General features: G+C 44.3%; 1 protein-coding gene across 2 annotated transcripts in view; it reads right to left on the reverse strand.

Moving 5' to 3' along the window:
- Positions 1–9028: 9028 nt before the first annotated feature.
- The window catches only part of DYNC1H1 (dynein cytoplasmic 1 heavy chain 1), a 57984-nt gene continuing 40919 nt past the window's right edge, over positions 9029–26093 (reverse strand). For both annotated transcript variants that reach the window (XM_077924012.1, XM_028707970.2), the window contains exons 55-78: positions 25651–25863; positions 24544–24671; positions 23645–23798; positions 23049–23195; positions 22803–22953; positions 21155–21408; positions 20891–21025; positions 20712–20806; positions 19270–19444; positions 18436–18511; positions 17824–17984; positions 16684–16795; positions 16535–16595; positions 16317–16440; positions 15616–15729; positions 14754–14924; positions 14147–14364; positions 13942–14045; positions 13275–13486; positions 12744–12897; positions 12100–12242; positions 10349–10517; positions 9591–9718; positions 9029–9477 (exon numbers count right to left, since the gene is read on the reverse strand). In XM_077924012.1, the coding sequence (XP_077780138.1) occupies positions 9349–9477; positions 9591–9718; positions 10349–10517; positions 12100–12242; positions 12744–12897; positions 13275–13486; positions 13942–14045; positions 14147–14364; positions 14754–14924; positions 15616–15729; positions 16317–16440; positions 16535–16595; positions 16684–16795; positions 17824–17984; positions 18436–18511; positions 19270–19444; positions 20712–20806; positions 20891–21025; positions 21155–21408; positions 22803–22953; positions 23049–23195; positions 23645–23798; positions 24544–24671; positions 25651–25863 (3528 nt within the window). In that variant the 3' untranslated portion in view covers positions 9029–9348. The remainder of the gene's footprint in view (positions 9478–9590; positions 9719–10348; positions 10518–12099; positions 12243–12743; positions 12898–13274; positions 13487–13941; positions 14046–14146; positions 14365–14753; positions 14925–15615; positions 15730–16316; positions 16441–16534; positions 16596–16683; positions 16796–17823; positions 17985–18435; positions 18512–19269; positions 19445–20711; positions 20807–20890; positions 21026–21154; positions 21409–22802; positions 22954–23048; positions 23196–23644; positions 23799–24543; positions 24672–25650; positions 25864–26093) is intronic.

Here is a 26093-nt window from a genome sequence, read left to right on the forward strand (position 1 = left end):
AAAATAAAAATAGTTGGTGTGAATTTTACCTTCTGTGTGTTCAGTTCAGCCTCTGTGTCAAAGAGCAGTGATCCTTAAATCTGTTTTCTTTCTAAAAACTTGATGGCCCTTTACCATTAAGGTCCCAGGGTCAGTTACAACAATAAACTATAGAGTTCTAAAACAAATATATCAGGACCATAAAGCAAGAAACACGTAAAAACAGATCCACTTATAGAAACAGCTGAAAATGTTTCTAATACAAACCTCTCAGGTGATGTTCCATACCACATTTGCTTAAATTCGTGTCAGAAGATTGAGAAAGAGAAGGGAGGCCAAACACAGCTGCTCACTGGTTTAAGAGCTGATTCCCCCCCTAACCAAACACTTTCCCCTTCTTCTGTAGTAGATTCATGTGATCTTCGGAATCCAGGGGGGAAATCTGATGAGATAGAGCGATTAGCTCACAAGTACATGGTAAGATTTTCACTTTAAAATGCTGATTTGAAAACACAAAACTTTGCAAGGAGTGGCCTCACCTGGCCTAGGGTTGGCTTTGATTGCACTGGTAAGTTCTGCTGAGCCTTGTGACTGGGATGAAGCAGCTTAAGTTGAGCCACCTGTGAAATGTGAGGTGGGAACGGCTGCAGGTGACGAGGCAAGACCCCAAGAGCTGCTTGAGGTAACATGGAATCCTCTCACCAGGCCTAGAGGTGATGTTGTGCTTCCCTCTTAATCCTTGACAAAGTTTAAAAATTTGCTTGGGCCTGTGCATGTTCCATTTATTTATTTCTACACCAGTTTTACACCTGAGCTCCAAGCGACATACAGTGGTACCTTGGATTACATATGCTTCAGGTTACATACGCTTCAGGTTACACACTACGCTAACCCAGAAATAGTGCTTCAGGTTAAGAACTTTGCTTCAGGATAAGAACAGAAATTGGGCTTCGGCGGCGCGGCAGCAGCGGGAGGCCCCATTAGCTAAAGTGGTGCTTCAGGTTAAGAACAGTTTCAGGTTAAGAACGGACCTCTGGAACAAATTAAGTACTTAACTGGAGGTACCACTGTATATGGTTCTGACCTCCCACTTCCCATTTTATCCCCCTGAGGTGGGTTGGGCTGAGAGACAGTGGTCTGGCCCGGGGGGGGGGGTCACCCAGTGAGTTTCATGGCCGAGCTGGGATTTGAACCCTTGTCTCGCAAATCCTGGGCTGTGCACACGTTACTGATTTAAAATGCAAACTCTTTCTCAGTTTGGATTGAAAGTGGTTTGGGGGGGAAACACATCAAAACACGGTATTTCATTAAAAAAAAAAAGACAAGATAGGTGTAGGATATGGATTGCATACAATTCTTCACAAAATAGCAGCAGGCAGGGCCTGGATGTAAACAAGAGGGTGTACAAACCCATAGGCTGTCTTCAGACGTGAGGATTATTGTGTTGGTTTTCCTAGTCATAGTCCCAATTTATTACACCCTGTCGCATTATGGAACGCAGGCTTTTTGCTTGAAATACCGCCATGTTGCGCTAAAATTCACTTGTGGCAGTGTCTGTGGCGCAGCACTTGATTGCCACCCTTTAAACACACACATGCTTCTTTCCACCCATGAAAATGGCGGGAAGGAGCGACTTGCCTGTGGGAAGTCTACGAACTGACAGGAGCAGAACCGCACTCTGCCCACCTGTGATTCCCAGCTGCTGGTAGCCATCACAGTAGGTCCGCAACTCATCTGAAACCTGGGAGAGCCACTGCCAATCTGTGTGGGCAGTACTGAGTTAGATGGGCCGATGGTATAAGGCAGCTTCCTTGTGTTTCCTAAATTTTCCTGAAGAATAATTGCATCATCTTCTTTGGCGATCACTCGTAGCCGAGTAAGATTGTCTTCCATGAACACGGTCTTAACAGTGAGTTTGTAAGTGACACTGGAGGCCAATTCGGGATCCACACGTCCTTCCACAGTGGGAACATAGGTTTGCAGGTGGGAGTTTATCATGGTGAGGGTTTGCCAAGTGTGCCTTCCTCTTCTTCATTTCTTCCTTTCATCCTGAGTTTGAGTGTCTTCAAAGCCCATGACACCTTTGGTAAAGGCTGTTCTCCAACTGGAGCACTTGCAGGCCAGTCCCCCCCCAGTTATCAGAGCTTATACTACATTTTTTTTTAGATTTGCCTTTGACAGCATCTTTAAACCTCTTTTGTTGTCCACCGGTATTTCGGTACTGCATCATGCATGGGTAGGAACTGTGGAACAACGGTGACTCCACATTGCTCCAAATGGCAAACTACTCTGCCTGTTTGTTTAAATCTGGGCAAAGTGAGTAGTTTTCAGGTGTTGAATGGGAAACTTGAAGAAGACCATTTAGTGTGCTTGGCAGTGGGAAGTTTTTTGGAAGCTAAGGTTGCGGGCAGCAGGACTGAAGTGTTTTAAGAATATTAAATGAAATCCCCTTGTATTCACCAGCTGTTCTCTTTCACAGCAAAAGTGTACTGTTGAGTACAGCAGTGAATCTGAATCAGATACCGACTTGGAGGTAATATATAGATACAAAGTATTATCTATCCAAAAGCTATACAGTGGTAGCTCGGGTTACATACACTTCAGGTTACATACGCTTCAGATTACAGACTCCGCTAACCCTTACCTCAGCTTAAGAACTTTGCTTCAGGATGAGAACAGAAATCGTGCTCCAGTGGCACGGCGGCAGCAGGAGGCTCCATTAGCTAAAGTGGTGCTTCAGGTTAAGAACGGTTTCAGGTTAAGAACGGACCTCCGGAACGAACTAAGTACTTAATCCGAGGTACCACTGTATAAATTTAATTTGCAACACAATCCCAACCATTTCTAGTCAGATTTAAGTCCTATTGAATTCAATTTACTCCCAAGTAAGGCTTTCCCTTTGAAAGCCTTGTGTTGTGATGAAGTGGTTGCAGTAAATTTAGAGAGAGAGAGAGAGAGTGTGTGTGTATAATAGGATACACCCTATGATATATATATATTTAATAGAAGTTGCTCAACACTTTTAACACTTAAAGATGTAGCATGTTGTTAGGAGAAGAGTACCCTGTAGGGTTGTGGGCATTCAACAAAGCCCAACTTGGAGTGAATGCATTGAAATTAATGGGTGTGTTAACCATGTCCATTCATTTCAATGGGTCTACTCTCAATAGAACTAGCGCTTCAAAGAAGGTAGATGGTGCACATTGCAGGCACGCAAAGACATAGACCAGGGGTCGGCAACCTAAGGCCCATGGGCCACAAGCGGCCCACAGGGGTCATTTAACTGGCCCATGAGCCACCCCCAAACTGAGCCACCCTTGCGGTGAGTCCCTGCGTGCTGCACTAAACTGGTGCAGCACCTCGCTTCCGCAGCTCTGAAAATCGCGTCTGCGCAGATGCTGAAAATTGCAGGCGTGGGCACTCACGATCCAGCCCATGGAGGGATCTCCGCTGAAGTGAACCAGCCCAGGCGAGGTAAACCTTGCTGACCCCTGACATAGACATACAGAGTTTGTGTTGTCGAATCTTAGTCTTTGGCTCCTGAGACTCAGATTTTCTGCAGTCAAATGCTCAGGGCAGCAAGTTTAAATCTCATGTTCATCTATAAGACCACCTCCTTCCTTTGAATTTTGGGTCTAGGAGTTTCGCAGTAGTATTTTAAAATGTGACTTTAAAAAAAATACCGTAAGAGAGAGAACATCCTGTCAGAATTAAGCCTTATCAGAGGAATTGGACACTCTCCAGGCACCCGGCTTAATTCCTTGTTGACCTCCCCGGTCTGCGACTCCCGGCAAGATCAGGCGAGATCTTCTATCGGCGATCCCACTCAGCGTGAGGGGGACACACCAAATTCCCCTCCTCCCTGCTTCCCTCAGGGAGGGGAAAGAAACAGACAGAAATCTATTTACATGCCTTTATTTCTGTCTTCACAGCAGTAGAGAGAAACGTGTCTGTACTCTCTTAACACCAACAACAGAGAGAGAGAACTCCTCCCCTGTACTTCCAGTACAGGTCAGATGACACTCTGAGCTAACATCCGGTGCTCAGCATAGTGAATAGACTGCCCCTTTGTTCCCACGGTACAGCCACAAGCAACAACATACTGTTTGGCTTTCCAGCCATCTGGAGCTCGCATCTGCATTGCTCCTTTTTCGTAACACATCCCCCCCACCCCCCAAAATGAAAATTTGTAGCATTCTCCCCACCCTGCAGCCAAAACCCCAAAGAACCCTGTTATTTCCACCTGCAGAATGTTGTTTGGTTTCATCCCCATTCAACTGGGCCACATCCCTTGCTTTCTGCATCCGTTTTCTCTCTCTTAAGAGTTGGCAACCCTATGGCATCATGAGGTACCATCTTGTGGCATCATCACGCCCAGCCCTCTGAGCGTCCAGCTTTGCAGTGCGAGAGACTTGGCACCGATACTAGATTATTAGTATCATTATTCATTAGTTGCTTTTCTAAAAAAAAAAAAAAAAGTCACCCAAAGTGACTTATAAATGCTTAGCAACCTGAAACAACTTCTTTCATCTCAACGTTGCATGAGGCTCCTCTTGGTCACGCGGATGAATTCTGATGCATTTATTTGCACCTTGTACTAGCAAACAATTGAGAAACAATTGAGAAATATGAGGCTTGACAACCATATGTCAGGAGTGCTCTGATGGTGTTTCCTGCTTGGCAGGGGGTTGGACTCGATGGCCCTTGTGGTCTATTCCAACTCTATGATTCTAAGCTCTAAGCTCCAGGTCACAGAACTCTTCTGCCGAGTCTTTGCTCTGCTGGTTGAGCTGAATTAGGAATCCCCCCCCCCCACCCAGTGATAACATGGAAGCAGGTTAAGCACTTTGCCTGCTCCAGTGCCTGCTTATTCCCTGGTACAGATTGCTCCTAACTATCTCCCAAAACACCTTATGGAAAGCAATTGATAAGTGGTTATCTTAAAAGGGCAGTATAATGGGTTTCCACGAGGCTATTAAATTACATTTTGCCTTTGGGCTCCAGAAAGTGAAGTTTTTAGCCAAGCGTTTTGTATCTCTGGGTTGCTGCGCGGTGCATTTGGTTGTGTACTTAGATTGGCTAGCACTTATCTTCAAGGTTGCCGCTGGCCAATACACGTACACTATAGCAGAAAAGCAAATACATTACTAAGCAGCAAAGGTCTCCCTTGAAAGCAGAGCACAGTCCAGGGGTCAGCAAACATTTTCAGCAGGGGGCCAGTCCACTGTCCCTCAGACCTTGTGGGGGGCCGGACTATATTTTTTTTGGGGAGAAATGAACGAATTCCTATGCCCCACAAATAACCCAGAGATGCATTTTAAATAAAAGCACACATTCTATTCATGTAAAAACATGCTGATTCTCAGACCGTCCGCAGGCCAGCTTTAGAAGGTGATTGGGCCGAATCCGGCCCCTGGGCCTACCCATGGAATACAGAATTGGAGACAAGAGCCTGAATCCAGCTCAGGCTGCTACAGTTTGTGGAAGGGTCTTTTATGGCGTCTGCTTGCTGCATTGGGCTGCTGTTGGACATAGCCTGCCCTGCACTGAATTTGAATGCAATAAGGGATTTTGTTCTTTCAGCTAGCAATGCCATTGTAGTAGAGTATTTTAATGAACTGTTATCTATGAAACATCTCATAATGATTTGCAGCATCAACTTTGTATCCGATGCAGATACAGGTGGAATCTAGATACATATCAAAAAATGCTGTGAAAATGCTATTAAAAAAGTTTTTAAATATATATTGAATTTGCATTTGGCTCATCATCTAGTGTCACTTTGGATAATGCACTTAAGACATATTTGTAGCTGTATAGTTGAGCACAGACAGGGATACAAATCTGCACTTTAAAGGGCTTGTTGGAAAAAGGAGGTATTCAGAGTACCTTATCAAGAGGTCAAAATCACTAGCTAAAGAATGCGAAAGTAGAGAATGTGTACCTTAAAGGTAAAGGGACCCTTGACCATTAGGTCCAGTCGTGGCTGACTCTGGAGTTGTGGCGCTCATCTTGCTTTATTGGCCAAGGGAGCCGGCGTACAGCTTTTGGGTCATGTGGCCAGCATGACTAAGCCGCTTCGGGCGAACCAGAGCAGCGCACGGAAACGCCGTTTACCTTCCCGCCAGAGCGGTACCTATTTATCTACTTGCACTTTGACGTGCTTTCGAACTGCTAGGTTGGCAGGAGCAGGGACCAAACAACGGGAGCTCACTCCATCACGGGGATTCGAACTGCCGACCTTCTGATCAGCAAGTCCTAGGCTCTGTGGTTTCACCCACAGCGCCACCCATATGTGTACCTTAATGGTACCTTAATGCCCTTGCATCTGCACTAGAGATAAGGCGCACTTGCGCCCCATGCCTAGATTTACCCCCATTCTAGATGGCAAGGGGAAGTGCAGAAGAATGGCAACTCTTGCATCTTACAGAAACATTTTGAAAACACCCTCCCAAATTGTAAAACAGGGGCAATTATTTTGCTAGAGGCAGCTAGCTAAAACTCCAAACTGTTCCTGGTATATAGGGACAGCTGGGAGCACATGCACACAGTGAACCTGCATAGTTTGAATGTGCTAAGCTTTGAGCAGTCAGGCTTTAACCATGTGCTAAGTGTCTTATCCAAAACAGGTGCCGCCCAAGAGTGCGCTTTTGGCAGGATCCCGGGAGAGAACAAAACTTCAAGTAAGTTTTTAGTATCTATTCTCTGCCCTCCAATGGAATTTTGCTTTGCCAGCTTTGGCACCACTCCACTTTCATGAATACATCTGCAGAATGTGCTTTCAAACAAAAATGCATTCAACAGGTGCCTGTACTATATTGTATTATTAAAGTGGGATACATTCTTGCTTCTACTATTAGGCTTAGATCAGGGTGGAATTTTTCTGAAGCTATCTGAGGTTGACTATTTAGTAGTAGTTCATTGTCTGATTAATGCAAGAGTTTTTTAAATCATTTACACGTGATGGTAAGCCACTAAGTGTGATTTTTTTAACCGGTTTGTTTAAAAAACCACAAGTTATCTCACAGGCTAGCAAATGAGCCACAGCTTAGTTTTCCAAAGCTTGGTTCCAGCTGCCCTTGCCCCGTGACTCTGTAGCATTTGGGTAGCGTGGCCAAACAAATCATGGTTAAACAAGACTGAGCACAAAAGTCCTTGCATTGGCAGAACCTTTTAGTTGGATATTGGTGCCACATACTGGGTTGTTTTAAGAAACCATTGTTAGCATTCTGAGCTGGTTTCAGATGTTGAAACAAACCACCTTAGCTTGGGCTAAACAAACCACAGCTTAAGTGTTATGTGCAAATCCTGTCTAGTTTCAGGGACTCTTTCCCGAAAGTTGGCTGCTGAGAAGGAACTTTCCCTCTTGTTAAGTGAAGTCTTTTGCTGTGTCTGTTGCTTTAGTTCGTGGATCCCTATGATGGTGATGATGAAGAAATCTCAGGCAACTCCAGCAGTACTTTGGGCTCCCTTGAGTCGAGTAGGGTGATCTTTCTGAAGCATCTGAGCACGGAAGACAGTGTTCTTTCAGAAGGCCCAGAACCCCTCTCTGCCTTCGCACCCATGGAAATCCCTCTAATTGTAACTCATGAGGATGAACCTCAGCTGATTGAAGCAGCAGAAGTATTGCAGATGACCACAGAACCTTCCTGGTTTCCTGGGCCAGGTCATTCAAAGTGTGCTGTTCTTTCTGAAAAATCACCTTGTGGTTTTGTGCTACACCCGGTGTTGGCCGATTGTGATAATCTGCGTGAACTTCTTAAGGTCAAGAGGAAGGAAGGGAGGGCTGTCCTAGACAGTGCTGGAGAAACACCAAGGAAAATATTGCGGATGACTTGAGTTTGTGTAGCCTAACTGCAATCTACCTATGTCTGTGGGTGAAAACAATGCCTGTTGTTAAAATAAATTAGGTGGAGCCCACAAGTGTGCAAGTCTTTTTAACATTTAAGCACTTCATTGTTCTTGCAAGGCCACATTACACAAAAAAGGTAATCGCAAAAGTTTTGGAAAGTTAGGAACACGTAGCACTAAAAAGGAAGTTCATGCTAGAAGATGATTTCTGTCTTATCAGTGAGGAAGCAGTGTTTGTGAGAACATTTTTATACTGTTTCTCCACGCTAGTCTTCACAATAATAGTGTTATGAACTGCTGGTTATTGGGATGTCAAGGGCAAACATGGCATGATTCTGTCCTGCCTGAAAGCAGGCCACACTATACGCTGGTCATTATTTGAAGACCAAATGCTGGACTAGACAGCCTTGTTACAGCAAACCAACCATCTATGTCCTAATCCCCAACTGACTGCCTTGCTACTCCAGGCTTTGCTAGTGTCAGTCGCCTGGTAATAAAGGCAGTTTGGAAGATACCAAATCGCAGAGAATTTATCAAGAACTGTTATCGCTTTAGTGCGGAAATCTCAGTAACACCATATATTTCTTACACCCCCTGAAATAGCAGTATTCACCAGCCCTTGTGCCGGAAGCAGCTGATGCCCCCTTTTCCCACTTAACTGAGCTTTCTTCACCTTGCTAACTTGATGTGTGCAATAGGCCATAGTGTTTTAAATTATTTTAGTGCAGTTTTTTTATTGTGAGCCTCCCTGAAGGTGGCTCACAGATTATAGATAACAAAATAAATAGCTCTAGAAAAGCGCCCCCCCAATCTGTTGCCCTCCAGTTGTTTTTGACTACAACAATTCCCAACCACTGGTCATGCTTACTGGGGTTGATGGGAATCCAACAAGAGTTGGAAGGCAAGCTTGTCCTAGAGCCTGTTTTGAAATACTTACTGTAAAAGCTGAATTGAAAGAATAAATTTAGTCCAAGCTATCAGGTTGCCAAATGGCAGACCACATTCTACAGATGGACTATATAACTCAAGCTAGCACCTCAGTGTGGACTCTCTCCTGCTATAGAGGCTATTTCAAGATAGGATTGCAGTACACTTACTTTTTGATCTTAGCTTTGTGTATACAGACCTCTCTCTTTTGTTGGTTATTCTCATGACAAGTGAATAAGGCACTGAACACCCCCCCCCACAAAACAAGAAATCGTGCTGTAAAGTTTTATTTAAGCATCTGACATTAGTACACCAATCTAGAACAATCCAAAAACAACAAATCCTTCTGACAGTCTTTCCAGGTATTTTTCAACCACAAATCTTTCTTAGCCACCTCTATACAGCCATCTGAAAACTTAACTATGCCTTGCAGTCCAACAGTCAACATCTAAGCATGTTTCAGATACATCACTCTTACTCTCCTCTACATAACCATTTGACAACATAACTATGCTTTGCAGTGTTAAAACAGCCTTCTTGAACTAGATTCGAGATGCAAAAATGCTTGAATGCTGGTTACAGGTTCCTTTTTTACTCAGTACACAGGACAGCCACGCCACGTTCATAGAAGCTACGAGGGTCTTCCTTGGTAGCAATTTCAAAGTCAACCGTGAAGATCAGATCAGCACGAGTGAAGTTCAGATAAACAGGTAATGTCACCTGCAAAACAAACAGGTTCAGTACAAGGTGAAGAGGAGGAAGTAAATCACGAGGAGAGCATAAACAGCATGTACAGGTGAAAAGCACAAGACTCAACAGATCACATTACTTACCACATTAGACTTTTTATCAGCATTTGTCTGTTTGATCCAGCGAAGCTGAGTTATGGGCAAAACCGTTGAAATAGCATTGGAAAGCGACAGCTTGTTGTTATTGCATGTGGCTCCCTGAAGCTTCAGGCCTATTGAGTTAAAAAGAGAGGGATGTTTCAATGTCAGCCGTGAAGTGTATTTAAGTCTGTTATTTTGTGGATTCACCATTTCATACAAAGTCTCCTTAGAAGCGAAGCACATGGAATTGTAGAGTTGGAAGGGACCCTGAGAGTCATCTCAACTCAAGTAACTATGACAGATGGCCACCCTATCTCTGCTTAAAAACCTCCAATGAGTATGTGTTCACTTCAGGAGGCCTGGATTTCATACATGCATGGCAGCTAGTCTTGGAAATTTGTCTGATCTTGGCATGGGCAGAATGCAATATCACCTAACTGCATACATGAAGCCAAAGGAATCTGCAGATACCTGGAATCTTTGCCACAGCCACTGTGGCACACACCTGTCTCCATTAAAGACCCCTGAAGAGATGTAAGATGCAGATGTGCCACCCATACCCCCAAAATGTTAATGGAACACCACTTCAGCACAACTGAATTCATGCGCATTCTAACCTCATGGTCTTTTGCACACAAAATTACTTTGCCACTGTATACTCTGCTTGATGCGTTAGCTTTTACACCCATTAAGAAACTGGAACGTTTCAGCATGAAGCACATTTCCTCCACGTCACCCTTGAAACGGTAGCTCCAACTAACCTGTTACTCCAAAACTGCAAGCATCCAACACTGCGTTCTGAGTTGTTGTAACGTTGACTTCTAGGCAGAGTTCTTCAAGAGACCAGCTGTTGGCTTGAGCCACGTACTGCCTTGTAGCTGTGATGTAGGCCTCAGGTACAAATAGGCCTCCCAGGCATACATGGATGTTCTGTTAAGCAAATCCACAGCAGAGTTTGTTTTGACACAACTTGATTCATTGGATCAGTACCAGAGGCCTGCAGGTGAAGACGTGGTGAGCAGGGCTGGGCGATATTGGCTTTTCAACATCACGGTGTATCCCCAGCCAAACATCGTGGTTTGGCGATACAGTGGTACCTCGGGTTACAGACGCTTCAGGTTACAGACTCCGCTAACCCAGAAATAGTACCTTGAGTCAAAAACTTTGCTTCAGGATGAGAACAGAATTTGTGCGGCAACGGCGCAGCGGCAGCAGGAGGCCCCATTAGCTAAAGTGTTACCTCAGGTTAAGAACAGTTTCAGGTTAAGAACGGACCTCTGGAACGAATTAAGTTCGTAACCAGAGGTACCACTGTATACCGTGATGTTGAAAAAACAAATGCATTGGCCTCTGCCTGCGAGACACTGAGTGAAATTGCCCCCGTTCTCACCTCAAGAACTGAGGCGGTTTCACCCAGGCTCGAAGGCTGGGACAATGCAGCTCATTTGCGCCGCTCAGCTGGGGGGGAGGGAAGGTTTCCTCCCCCACCCCCAAGCTGAGACCAGCCCGGTGCTGTCACCGTTCATGCGCAGGACATCGGGGCTCCTTTAACTGCTCGACTGAAGCAAGGGGCAGCTGCACACTCCTCAGTTGAGCAGATTAAAGATGCAGAGGGAGGAACAGACAGTATCAATGCCTCTCTGATACAGCTTGTTTCTCCCTCTCCACCATATGAGGGTGGGATGGCAGTTTCACTCAGTGATACTACCACTGGTGAAACTGCCGTCGCTCCCGAGTCCCTCTGCTAGCAGCGCCCGCTGGAGGAAGAAACTCTTGACTCCCTCCAGCAGATGCTGCCAGCAGAGGGACTCGGGAGCGGTGGCTCACCAGCGATATACCGCTGAGTGAAACCAACATCGCAGTCTGCTCCTCATACCGGTCCTAGGTGACATATTGCCCAGGCCTGCTGGTGAGTCATATACAGACTTATTCTTATCTCTCTTTGCCCAATCATTTTAGGTGCATACTCTGCACCCTCAGGGTCTGAGCAGTTTAGCTACTGACAGGGAAGCGCTTTCTGCCTTCCCTCTGACCCTGGAAGCTACTGGCCCTCACCAGCCCCACAAAATCCCATGGATTTAAGCAGATCTGTGTGAGTGGAAATACAGACACCCACACTTCCTTAGTAGTGCGTTAAAAATGAGGATATGCTGTATTCAACCCCTTCTCAAACAGCATATGAGAATATGCTATACAAGCACGTATATATCATTGTTATGGTGATATGTGATCCATACGGCGACAGCATTGTACATAACTAAAAAAGTGGTGCTTGGAAAACTATGGAAGAGACTTCATCAGTAGAGGGGTTACAGAACCAGGGCTTCACTGCTTCCCTAGCAATCAGCTGAGTGTATTTATTATTCTATATCTTCTCCAAGGAACATGCTTTTCCACCCCTGATGTAGTCTTCACATTTCACATAAAAGTCAGAGGAGCTGAAACTCATTTCATGTGTATTCTCACATTACCGGTACTGAATTCAACCACTACGAAACACTCTATTGCCTACCTTCAGTTCTTTTGCTCCACCTGCGGCAGCTGCCTGGGAGATGCTCTGTAGCTGCTTAATGCGCTCACTGAAGTCAGACACCCACTGGATGACCGTCATGCCAGCAGGCACAGTGTAGTGAGACCAGCTGCGAGGCAAGATGCCTAGAGAGAAAGTATAAAAACGCTGTATTTTTTGGGAGCAAAAGACTAGTCACAACTGGATGGTCTCTTTCCTTCATTGATAGTTTCCCTATAAGCAAATCCTGAACACATTAAAAAAAGAAACACATGCACAAAAACAACAACAAAAACCAGACAGTAATTACAGCAATTAAATTACTTCATCGTGGCATTTATGTTAACTTCCAAACACTCAACATTTACACTGAAAACTCTTGTGTATAAAATGGAAAGATACTAAATTAAGCACCAGCGACTGCAGAATCTATGGATGGGATTCTGTAACATGTGGAAAAAACAACAACCACCAAGCTGGATTTATGATTTGGCATCAGGTTTAGCTGAATGTAGGTACTTGGTTTAATCCCATCCCATATGCACAACACCACAGCTAAGAAAGAGACCCCCTTAGACCTTCCATTTTCTTTCTTTCAGCAGCATCTTAATTCAGGAAGCCCTGTTTGTGTGTTTAGAATAGCTCACCTTTCACTAGTTCATTAATAAGCGTCCGCAGATAGTTGGTCTGCTTCTTCTTCCCCTCGCACACTTGAACCACATCTGCAAGATCTTGACGAACGTCCTGAAGGAGTTTGGCTCCCATCTTCACTTCTCTCTCAAAGAATCTGAACAAAGGATCCTTGGTTTCCAAAGGAAGAGCAAAGTGTTAGTAAGTGGAGAAAATCCTGGCAACTGAATTGTGAGAGCAGGAATATCCCAGCACTATCCTTCCTAGAAGCACCATCAGTAACTTTACACATTTTGATTTTTGAAACCAAGACAATTTTGTCAATTAAGTATCACCGCCATCATCTAAGAGTATTAATATGATTTTGCAAACCTTTGCCCTACATCAGGGCTGGGGAACCTGTGGCCTTCCACATATGGTTGGACTCTACCTCTCATCAGCTCCAGCCAGTATGGCAAAGGCTAGGGATTATGGGAGTTGTGGTCCAGCAGAATCTGGCCAGAACAAGTTCCCCAGCTCTGCTGTACATACTAGGTTGCGTGTCCTACCTTGATATTTTCCACGGTACGTTTCAGGTGGTTCAGTGTCTGTGGGATGAGGTGGAGCCAGTTGGAAGCTGTGGTGTGCAGTGTTCGCATCCAAGCTGGCCGACCATCCGAGGTGGAGTCTGTCCGTGCCTTCTTCTCGGTCTCAGCATAGGCCAAGTCATCCTCATCTTCTAGCATTTGCATTTTCAGCATTTTACTGATCATATCAATACCTGAAATGTACAGGGCGTGAAATGCTTAAGCATTTTAAAAAGGTTAAAGATTAACATACGTGTGCTAGCTGTAAGCAGGCTAACTTTAATCCAACCTTGAGCTTTGAAAGCCCTGCATATAGTTTAGGAATTTGATCCTATGCTATTAGTCAGTTCACAAATAACATTCAGCCACATATCCTCAAAGTGTGGTCCTGATAACTTCAGCTGATTAGATTGTGAGTAAAGTTTTGGCTTTCAGGATTCATCCCTGCTGCAACACTTCAACCTCCCTATCTGGCTAAATTTGGTTCATGAGATTCATGCTGCACTAAGCCGTTAATTTTTTTAAACCCAGCTAATTCCGTAGTAACCGATGCAACATTTGCAAGCTTCTTTACGGAATCTTTTGTGGTTTAGCAAATATTGTTTAGACTCCGGTTAACACTGAACTACTGAAGTGAAGCATTTTTTACCCTGGGTGGTGAGAAGAACCTTCTCGGCATTGTTTGGCAGCCCGAGCCAGGATGGTGTTTGCGTATCTGGCAGCAACTCAACCCACTGGACAAATTCTTCACGCCTGTCGAGACAAAACGTCAGGTAATGACCACGTGGTCCATAGCACTGAGCAGCTTGAGCCAACCGGGCCCAGGCTTACTACTAAAGGCAGAACTTAAGTACCTGATTCCATCTGGCATCTGGATGTCTTTATGACCGTCAACCTTGCAGGCCAATTTGAATTCACTGTCAAAACTTGAAGTGGTGAAGAGGCGCTCCAGGAAACTGTTCAATAAACGCTGGTCAAATTCATTATCAATGCGTCCTCCGTAAATCGACTGAGCCATCAGGGTCTTCAGCGCAGACCAGGGGATCTTGTCAGGAGAGATATTCTGGCGGCCCTGGAGGGGTAGACAGTTTTGTTGTAATGGAGGTAGCTTTTGGGCAGTAAAAGTCTACAAAGCCAACATTATTACAAATTAAGAACCAGTGTGGTAGGCTGGTCAGCATGTTGGAAGACCCAGGTTTCAAAATCTAGGACTAGGGAGACCCAGGTTTCAAAATCTTGCTTAGCGTAGCCATTTGCTGATCTTGGACAAGTTATTCAGTATTTAGCTTTACTTACCATGCATGCTGCCTTGAGCTCCCATTGAGGAAAGGCAGGATCTCAATAAGTTTTATGAATGTGCTTTGCCTACTTGTTACAAATTACTTGTCCTTCACGAAAGCAGCCCAGCCACATTCCCTTTAAGGCAGAGCGGTAAAGTGGAACGCCTGCAACTTCACTTGCCTTTGCTGTGTCATCCAGCCATGTATCCACTGTATCACATGCAGATCTTAGATCAGATTCACCAAACTCGTATTTTTTTGACCAGCCGAGAGGAGCATATCGGAGACGCTCTTGAATGATGGCATGGAACCAAGCAAGAAGGAAATAGAGACGAGCGCGCTCATTGGGTGACTAAGGAGGAGAGAGGGGGGGAAATGTTTTTTCTTCTTCTTACATTGCATTCAAGAGAAGAACTGCATGCTTGAGATTACGACGAATAAACCCTTGTCCTTACTTTGTACATTTTTTTTAATCTTACGGATAACCTCCTGGAGCAAGTTTGCCAAAGGAAACAGGCACAGTAGGCAGCCTTAGGACTGTGCTAGTGAAGACAAGGTATTGCATTTGGACATCAAGTCAGAACAGATGGCCTGGTCGTTGTGGATATTACACGTTTAGCTTGCCTCAGAGAGCCTGCCTCAATGTTTGTCTGCTTTGTGCAGGCTAGAGGGGCTTACTAAAGCTCTTCACTGTCTTCTCCCATCCTTCTCAGATGCTTTGCGCTCTACCAGAGTGTCAGCAGCAAGCAGAGGACCAGCACCATTCTCTCTGCAAGGTTGGTGTTAAGGAAACATAGCCTGGGAGGAGCTTCAACTTATTTCATTTAAATCAATGAATGGCCAAAAGGCCAGCAGAGGATGATCTTTCCAATGCAATAATTAATGAGTGACTGACACTCCCTTTTAGGTGGGAATAGGTGGGCTCTAAACTAAACTCTGATGGATCCCACCCCCCCACTAGCACTTTGGGGAACCACCATATGCTGTCCCGCTAATGCTTTGGCTAACTATAGGATCTGTTTATAATCCTCAAGACAGCTTACCTTGCACATTCTGGACACCGGAATGCTGCTGAAGGTTCTCAACATGTTGGCCTTTACCCCGGGGGGTGGTTCAAAGACAAAGATTCTCCCAGCCCTCAGCAAGTTCACAGGCACCTAAAACACAGAATAAGCCCCACAATTATGCACTAAAAGATGACCCCCTTTCCCAGACCTCTGCAAAATGACTATGCCAGCTCAAATTCTGAATCTTAAAAAGAGTCATGCTCCTAGTGTCAAGAAGTATCTTCATGTTAATAATAATAATAATAATAATAATAATAATAATAATAATAAATAATAAACAACGGAGGAGAGAGTAAAGAACGTCTAGACATTTTTTCATTTTGTCCCCATTTACTGAGGTAATGTAGAGACACTCAAAAAACCACGTTGAGGTTTTATTTAAATAAAAACATTGTAGTTTATTTAAATAAAACTTTTTTTAAACAAATCTGCATAAAAGTTAATTTATTATTTTCTATTCATTGCCATTAAGTTGACTTTAGTGAGGAGAAGGTTAATTAATTTTTAAAAAGGCTGGACAGAGAACTCACAGGTGTGTGTGTGTGTGTGTGTGTGTGGAATACTATCTCTGTGTGCCTGTTTTAAGGCGGCACCCTTCTCCCAGAAACAACAGTGCAGAAAGAAAAGGCTTGCAAAGATCCAGGGCATGACTAGGATTTTGCTTCCGAGCTGCTTACTTTTGGATTTATCTCCATTGTAAGGAAGAGTCTGAAGCAGGCATGAGGCTGAAGAGAATGTAGCTTCTTTTCCAGCTGCATCAGCCATCCAGGCGCCAGGTGGACATTCTTTAGCATGACCCATCTAGAAGAAATGGTTTTTTAAAAAATGGATTAAGAAGTTCCAGTATACTTATTTGTACAATGCCAGAGTAAATGCCAGACCGAGCAGAGCCTACCTGCCAGACTTCACTGCTGTATTGATTGCCTTATCAGCTTGGTTAAATCCTTCAGCGGAACCTGCCAACAGGAAGTTTACAATTTAGAGGCGGAGTTTAAAGCTACATTCCGCAGCATTTGGAGTGACAAGGATGCCCAAAGGTCTCACCGATAGCAATAGAGGTGATCTGTGTGTTTTGCTCGGCAGCAAGGTCTTCAACGCGCCCACTGGCATCGTAGCCGGGCACTGAGCACATCAGCACAGGCGTATTAGGCTTCACCTAAAATCCAAAAAGGGTGGGGCGGGGGGAAGGAAAAAGGTAAAGGAATTAGGGTAGTTACAGGACAAAGCAGGTTTGCTTTTTTCAACACCCACAGGAGCTGATCATTACTCTTCTCATGTTTCAGCAGCACAGGGAGGACTTGAGGGGAACAGTCGCATAAGTGCACGGGATTGTAACTGCACTTGGTAATAAAAGGAGGGGTGGAATGCCTTGCACATTTCCAAACAGACCTCTCTTTCTTCACGTTCCCGCTGACTTGTGGGCATTTAAGGTAGGTTCTGGATCTAGGTCAAGGTTCAATTCAAACCCCAGTTTTCCAATATAGGCTGAGATCCAAAGGTCTACTTGAGGTGTGCTGGGCGTCTTAGAAAGTGGGGCTTTGTTTGAGCAGCAAAACCTGAGCCGTATCACACACTGCTTCTGAAAAGTCTGCAAAGTTTCAACAGTGTTTATGCTATGTGGCACTGGCCACTGCTGCTTTAAGATTCAGAAGCCTGAACTCCCAACAGGCACGCAGAACTAGAGTCAACCTTGTAGAAAAAGGCATGTTGTAATGCCACATAAAACCACCTTGCAAATTACAAGAGGAGGAAGCAGGGCTGCAAGAACTGCAGCCGACTGGGACACAGCGGCTGGCAGCCTGAGGAAACTCCATCTGCCTTGCTGCCTGCCCATAAAAACAAGTTTAGAGTAGGGCGATGTCAGCAGGTTCCTCTTTTGTGAGTTTCTCTGGGCCCCGAGTGAGAGGTCAGGAGGTATTTCAGAAGAAGGAATTGACACTGGCCTATATTTCTTAGTAATTTGTATTAATGTAATATTGTGAATTTTTCTAAAATCTGTGCTATTTAAGCTGTCTGCTGTTGCTGCTTTAGCTTCCTGTACATCACATAGATTTGTTTTTTATATTAAACAGTACAGAAGTGGTCTAAACAAAACGGAGAAAGAGAGTTTAAGCAGCAGGCCTGCAGAAGTTCCACCTGAGGTTCTGTGGAACGGAATGGGTGTGACTTAAAATGCCGACTTGCCTCTGTATCCACAATGTGTGACAGGTCCAAGGGCTGCTCCATAATAGACATAAAGCTTTCTCCAAGGTTTGTGGAAACAAAATGATGCGCCATTGCCAGTAAGCGATCAGGACGGAAAGCCTGGATCAGGAGCAGGCGATGGACGGCCTGCCCAATGGTTGCTGAGCAGAAGAGAGAGGGGGAAAAATGGGGGGAGGGGTTAAAAGTCATCAGGTAAAAGGCCTTGCAAAGGAGGACTGAGGGAGTATGCTTCTTTTAACACCAACCTTTCCCAGTAGGGGAATAGAGACAGTGACTGAAACCTAGAAGCACATAAGCTACCTTGGATGTCCTCAGGACAAAGCACATGACAACGGTCCTCAGTTTCTGACATGGATACGGTGTGCATACTTGCAGCCAATTCACACAACATTTCAGTTGTAGGTGTTGCCAGGGGACAACTGCTACTTGCCACCACCAAAGGCAGACAAATGGCCAACTGCAATAGATGCCTTGTGCATGTAATACTGAAGCATCTTTCCCCAGAGCAGTGGAATCAATCTCCACACGCACCTGCTTTGCCTTTTCTCCAAATATACTTAAACTGATCCAGAAATGGAGTTCTCCACTTACTTGCAGGTTTGTCTTCTGCCCAAATATATGGCACAGTCTGCTCTGGTGAGCTGCTGTCCAGCCAAATGCAGAATTGCTGTGAATCAGGTGGAGATAAAGAACAGGAACTTTGTGTTAGACCAAAGACCACAATGGAGATACTAAGAGTGTGTCTGTGTGTGGGGGTGGGGTAGGAGACTGACATGGAGAGACAGCACCTATATTACTACTACATATTAAAGTTGATGTTGTACAATACATCGATCAGGCAGCTTTAGCTATTCAGTCCATGTACTGGAAGCAGTAAGTATGGAAGTGAAACACATTTGTCCTCCCCTCTACAAATTATCAGCGCAAGGAACAAGTGTCACATGTTAGTCAAGGTAAAGTGACCCCTGATCGTTAGGTCCAGTCGCAAACAACTTGGGTTGCGGCACTCATCTCACTTTACTGGCTGAGGGAGCCGGCGTACAGCTTCCGGGTCATGTGGCCAGCAGGACTAAGCCGCTTCTGGCGAACCAGAGCAGCGCATGGAAACGCCATTTACCTTCCCGCCAGAGCGGTACCTATTTATCTACTTGCACTTTGACGTGCTTTCAAACTGCTAGGTGGGCAGGAGCAGGGACCGGGCAACGGGAGCTCATCCCATCGCAGGGATTCAAACTGCCGACCTTCCGATTGGCAAGCCCTAGGCTCTGTGGTTTAGAGCACAGTGCCACCTGCGTCCCTGCCACGTGTTAAGGGTTCCCAATAAAGATAATGTCAAGGCTTCAGTATCAATAAGGCCCTCTCCCGTCGCACCAGCAATTCATTTTTAATTTCAGTTTGGCAGCTTTGTTTGACGACATTACTCACATCATCAGCTTTGACTTTGGAAACCAGATCCTTAAAGGCAGGAAGGCAACTCAACCTCATCATGGCTTCCAGTTGCTCCACAGTCAGGCCACTGATCTTGGGGAGAGGTGTGCTGCTGAGGACTATTTCTTTCCCTCTCAAGAAATGCTGGAATTCCGCATCATAGGTAGGCTCCCTGCAATTGGCAACAAAGGAAGGGCACGTTAGAGAACAATTCACTATTTGTGCTTATGGACAAAAGCAGTAGTATTTTCAGCCCTTAAGAACGTGGGAGCAGATAAATAGTCAAAGTTGGGGTGAAATATGGGAGAGACGCACTTTGAAAATGTTGTCAATAAGGAAAAAAATAAATTATTATAAATTAATTTGGAGATGGTATTTAACACCAGTCAGATTAAATCAAATAAACAAGGAATATTCAGTGTTATGTTGGAGGGGATGCCAGGAAACGGCGAATTATGTTCACATATGGTGTAGGTATAAATATGTACAATTTTTTTGGCAAAGGGTGTTTAACAGAAATCACTGGGTTGAAGCTGACCGAAAGTCCAGAGGTAGCATTATCATCAATTTACGATGAGGTGGAAGGTACACAGGCTATGAAGGACTTGCTCACAAATTTATTGACAGCTGCACGAGTTATTATAGCTAGGAAGTGGAAGGGGCAAGCAGAATATAAAACGGAAGAATGGCACAAAGAGGTGTGGGATATAGCTGTTAAGGATAAATTGACATGTGCTATTAAGGTATGATGAGGAATATGCAGAAGAAATGATTTGGAGGAGATATGTAAGATGTTTGTAGAATTTGTACTGTTAAAATGGAAAAGGGTCAAACCATTGCAAGAGGTGCTGAAATTTTGGGAGGTTGGATAGTTACACTGGAATGGTCTTGAGGGTGGGGTGCACATTATTATTATTATTACTTTGTTAAAATAAAAAAATAATATATACAGAACAACAACATGGGAACAGTTTACCTACAGGAACACCTTACCCCACATGGGCCCATTTGACCGCTATGATTGGCGGCCTCGGCACTACTAGAACTGCCACCTAATACTCATTCCACATTTGTAAGAACTCGATAGTTTAATGCGGCGGCACCTGGACTTTGGAACTCCCTGACTATTGATATTTTCAGCACCTGCTAAAAACATTCCAGGCCTACCCAGAAAGTGGAGGCAATTTTAATCTGTTTTAGTATTTTAATTTTTGTATGTTTTAAAGTAGGGTTATGATTTTTTCTTGATTTTATTGACTTACCTTTTTGAAACTTTCTTTGTGGTTTATTAGGCTGTACTGCATTGATTTTACAAATGCCACCTTTGCAAAAAGGCAGGGTATGCCTTACTTTTAAAGAATAGCCCCAACACACTGCCTACATTTGTAAGAGACTGAAGATTGGGCTACCTATTGAAGAAGGGAGAATTGTATGCTTACCCAATAGTGCCTTTCAGCTTTATTCTGGCCAACAGCATAGCAAAGGTTATGTGATCCTGATGCAGCATGCCACGTGCGACTCTGTTGAAAGCAACCTATCAGTGCAAAAACGAGAAAGGTTAGTTTCATCTCCTACTGATAACATGGAACTGTTTTAACTTGATATGGCTTTTCCGAACCTGGAAGAGATCCTTTGTGATGATGGAAAGGCGCTGGGTATGGTCTGTTATCCCCTTCAGATTCGGGTTTTCGTACAAGACGTTGTGATAGATATCCAGGAAAAACTGGAGGGAGTACTGGTACAAGAAGTGTATCTAAAGAGGGAAAAACACAGTCACACAAAACCAAGCCGCTTCTGTACCTGTGGCATCTCATCATGTTGTGCAACAAACATGGCTAACAGGTAGAAGAAGGCAAGGCAAGCCCCAGTCGTCCTTTTGTACCTGTTTTAGCGACTCCATTGTGAAATAGATGCTGCTACAGGCAGTAGAAAGTGGGAGGTACTGCTGAGACACAGTCTCCACCTCCTGCATGACAATATCGGTTTCTTCAACTTTCCTGGTGACCTCAGCCGCCTCTTTCTTGAGGTTCTCCAGCGTAGTAATGATGGTGTCGTCATCCAAGATCCGACCCTTCACTTCATTGAGGGCTTGGAGAAGCGACTTCTCTAACTGCCGCAGACGCAGCTGGAATTCACCTTTGGGTAGAGGAAAAAAGCCTTAAGGACAGTTCGAGCTATACACTGCGTGAATCTAAGAACTCTGCAACATCCCCCGGAAATTGCTTTCAGCCACAGAGCAACATCAGCGCAGTCCTTAACTTAATTAGGCTTCTTTAAGAGTGAACAGATTCCATCAGTTTCACTTCCACAGTTGTTATGAAAATGACAGGTCAGAAGAACTCCACCTGCACAATGGGGGCTTTCCTGGCTCCTTCCACTCACTACAGCTCCCTGTGCCCCTGCAAGTTGTTTTGAAGGTTGAGGAACCCCCTGGAGTAGCATGAGGTGGGCCAGAGTGGAATGGGGAAGCCTGAAGAATTCAGCGGCCACCATTGGATCCAAGCCGATATCCCTTGGTTCCAATCAATCAGATTTCAGAAGGCTGGTAACAGATTGCCCTCATAAGACTATTTAAAAATGTAAAGTCCCTCACTCTTGGGCCCTTGAATGAAATTGAAGAGGTTGCAGAGTAACACCCACATCCCGCAATTCTAGGTTTTTAAGATTATAAAAGCCACGTTTTTATTCAAATATTTGTACAATTACAAATAAACATTTAATATATGTCAGTGACAAGGCACTTCATTTTCTAATTCAACTCATTGGGTGGACTCTAGACACATAAAAAACACTGTGCAAATGCTTTTTTAATGAAATGTTTTATATTGAATTTGCCATAAGCTCACCATCTAGTGTCACATTTGTATACAGTCATACCTCGGGTTGTGAATATGATCCGTGCAGGAGGAATGTTCACAAGCCGCAGTGCTGCATATGCGCACGCGCGTGATGCAATTCGGCGCTTCTGCGCATGACGTCATTTTGCGCATGCGCCAAAACCCAGAAGTAACCCATTCTGGTACTTCTGGGTTCAGCGTGGTCCACAACCCGAAAACACGCACCCCAAAGTGTTTGCAACCCAAGGTATGACTGTAATGCACTTAAAACATTCTGTTTGCAACTGTATAAAAGTCCTTTGTGTCATCGGCTTGAAAACATTAAAAATAAAGTAACAGAAATCTCCCTCAGCTTGAAAGATGCTGGAAAATGCACCCGGGAAAGAATGAGATTCTGAGATTCTAGTGAACACACCCAGTGCCTTTTTTTCTAAAAAAATGTTTAGGGGTACTCTCATTTTCCTACTCATATTGAAATACTGCCCCTCAATGAGGCAAAACTTAAGATTCACAAAACGTTTAGGGGTATGCATATCCCTAGAAAAAAAGCACTGAACACACCTGTGTAAGCAGAACTAGACAATCTGGGTCAGAATGCAGCAGAGGGAGATTCTGCAAGTATCTCTAGTTTGTTTTAAGGCCCACCTACAGTAGTAAGTCCTGTCTGGGATCCAATTCCTGCCAATACTGTACCTTGAAGTTTGAGGAGATCAGAGCGCTTCTCATCCACATCTGGCCTTTCAGCTTTCAGTACTTCGTTCAGACACTGGCTCTGTAAGCTGCTGCGAGTTACTGTGAAGTTGACGAACGTCACGCGGGAGCAGAGATCTGGTGGAAACTCAACCTACCGGAACAGAGCATAGTCACCTTTTACATAGAATCTCCTTTCCCTTCCACTCCCACCAACTGATGGGCAGGTAAACCAAGTTTCTCGCTTACCGTTGGATCTCTGGTGGAGAGGAAAATGACGAACGATGGAGACAAATCAATATCCTGATCTCCCAGGGTAATAAGAACTCGGCCTCCAGTTCTACGGACTTCACGGTTCAGCACAGGATTCAGCACAGGGTCATAGCTCTCCACATCCTGGGCAAGCATTCAGAAAGGGGAAATAATTTAAGTATTACGAATTGTACTTCCCTTCATCCCTGGAGTTGGTTCTAAAAAGCAACCCAGATATAGGCTGGGACTCCAAAAGTTGCTTTTAGGCACACCCAAGAGTTTAAACCCATTGAGATCTCTCGTTTTAATTAGAACCGCAAATTCCCATGCTGTATTACAAGCTGCCTTTTAAAGAGTCTCTCCCCAAGTTTCGAAAGCTGTTTCCCACACAGTGCTAAGTCCAAACCCCCTTGGGCTCATGGAACTAATGCTACAGTTCCTGGGATCTTGACTGTGGTCTTTCTGATATTAGGTGAAGTGCTTATCTTTCAGCTTTTCTGAAGCTCTTTTATTCAAGTTACACAATATTTGTTTCAACAACCCATTCAAAACTTGTGCTGGTTATAAAAAATATATATATGCACAGAACTAACCTGGACAAGCAGAGGATTACCAAATCGCAAGGCGCTCTCCAAATTCTTCCTGAAAGCATCATCCAGAAAGCTGGTACGAGTGATCTTACGGTCCTTATATTCATTCATGATGAACTCTGTAGCTTGTCCAGAGGGGTCAATAATCAGGGGATACCTAAAAAGGTAATTGGTGGAACGTTATTTATAATTCAGAGAGCCCAGGAGGAAGAGATTTGTTCAACATATATTAACGGAAGAAGCACTTTCAATTTATGGATTCATGGAACAGATAAAAAGTTTACAATTGGCTATACTAGGTGTCCTTCAAGTATTTTGAAAGCCTTTAGTTTGTATTTTGATATGCTGCAGATACCAAATAGGGGCCTGGAATAATTTTTACTTCAGAAATTATGAGTGTTGCACGTAATGTATGTGTATATCATCCAGCCTTTACTATTGAAATAGTTGGGCTCAAAGTTACATTTACCTTTTTGAGCTTCTAAATTTCCATTCTGACTACAGAGTGCTCTGTTAGAGGGATCTGATCTAGCATGGCAATTCTTAGAACAGTGGTTTTGCCAGACGCCACTTGAAAGTTTCATTTTAAGACTATGCTAGACTTCTCCACAAAATTTTCCTAGCACATGCTGTCTGTGCCAGTGGCCATTCACAATATCCTCTGGCAAACAACTCTATGTTCATAATGTGTTGAATGAGCAGGTTTTGCCTGTCTTTTAACAAGGCTTCTTATCTAAATGCCGAGAGCCCAGGCAATTCCAAAACACTCATAATCACTAGAGAAAGCCTGGACAGAAATGATCACATCAGAAGGATTGAAATGTTACTTCCACTGGAAAGCTTTTCTGGCCTGAAGAAGCCATTGGTATGCACAAAATTAATTAAAAGAAAAGCAACAATACCGGTTAAATCGCTTGAGCATGATGGCATTTTCTGTGCACAGGTCATCTGCAGGTAGGGAACTTGCTTGCCAGCGAAGGCGTTCATCTGCGTTGGACAGGTATTCGGTCCTAGCAATGTCTGTACGGAACTGCAGGGAAAGGACCATTGTGTTTCATAGCCAAGAACTGACCAACTTTTGTGACTAGGTGAAGCAATCAGTTGTCTTCCTGCTACTTATGGCTTTGGGCTCCCACAAACATTGGCATTCTCTTGGCTGCAGAACATATTCACTCACTGCCATTTATGGCAAAGTGGGGGCAGAGCTTGAAGTCAAAGGCGGTGATGGCAGTAGAGTTGCGAATCGTAGAATTGTAGAGTTGGAAGGGACCCTGAGGATCATCTAGTCCAAATACAGTGGTGCCTCGCAAGACGAAATTAATTCGTTCCGTAAGTTTTGTCGTCTTGCGATTTTTTTCGTCTTGCGAAGCACGGTGTCGGGAAAGTTTCGGAAAAGCTTCAAAAATCACCAAAGTCTTTAAAACCCTCAAAAAAGGCTACCACACCGCGTTCTATGAGTTGCTCCTTGAAGTCAAGTCGCAACTGTATTAACGGTGTTAAGAAAAAGGAAACAAACTTGCAAGACGTTTCCGTCTTGTGAAGCAAGCCCATAGGGAAAATCGTCTTGCGAAGCAGCTCAAAAACCAAAAAAACCTTTCGTCTAGCGAGTTTTTTGTCTTGCGAGTTTTTTGTCTTGCGAGGTACCACTGTACCTGCAATGCAGGAATCTTTCACCCAATCCGGGGCTTGAACCCACGACCCTGACAGTAAAAGTCTTATGCTCTACCAACTGAGATATCCCATCCTAAAATACCCACGTTGCATCACCCTTTATTATTGGCCACCTTATAAAATCATCAGACATCTGGGAACAAAATAAAATGGCCTGAAGGGACATGATGGTTCTGCAGAGCGTATCTGGTTTTGTCAGCTGCTCAGGTGGAAGACCACGTGTGAAACATGTAGCTGTTCTGAGCTTCATGGAAGAGGAAGGTGCACCATAAAATGAAATGCTCTAATTAGTTCAAGTTAATAGCAGCGGTCTTTATGACCTATGCACAGTTTTTTACCTGAATATTTGCTTGTTGCAAGTGATGAGACCATGTTGTGAACAGGTTCTGACGCATCTGTTGGTCAAAGTAACCAGCATAAGCGATGAAGGCTCCTGAGAGCAAGCAGTCTCCAGCAATGGTGGACATCTGGTTTTTGAAGGTTTCACTTGTTTTCTCCCATCTTTCACGCTCTGCAGACAAACTCTTCAAGAGAGCCGTACTGCGGTTTACCTGCAAGTAAAACCATTGATACAGTTAAACGAAAACTGGATCGAAGATTGCTACCTGTCTTTGAAAACATGGAGAAATTTGTAACTGCACCAGATACAGGGCCAGGTTTTCAGCATCCTATTACGAAACACACATTTCAAATACCTAGGAGGCTGAGGAAAGGGGGAGCATAACCACAACTTTATTTTGTATTAGAAAGTGCAGCCAGCATCAACAAAGAAGCAGAGCAA

Source organism: Podarcis muralis, chromosome 1, assembly GCF_964188315.1.
Source record: "Podarcis muralis chromosome 1, rPodMur119.hap1.1, whole genome shotgun sequence".
Classification (NCBI taxonomy): domain Eukaryota; kingdom Metazoa; phylum Chordata; class Lepidosauria; order Squamata; family Lacertidae; genus Podarcis; species Podarcis muralis.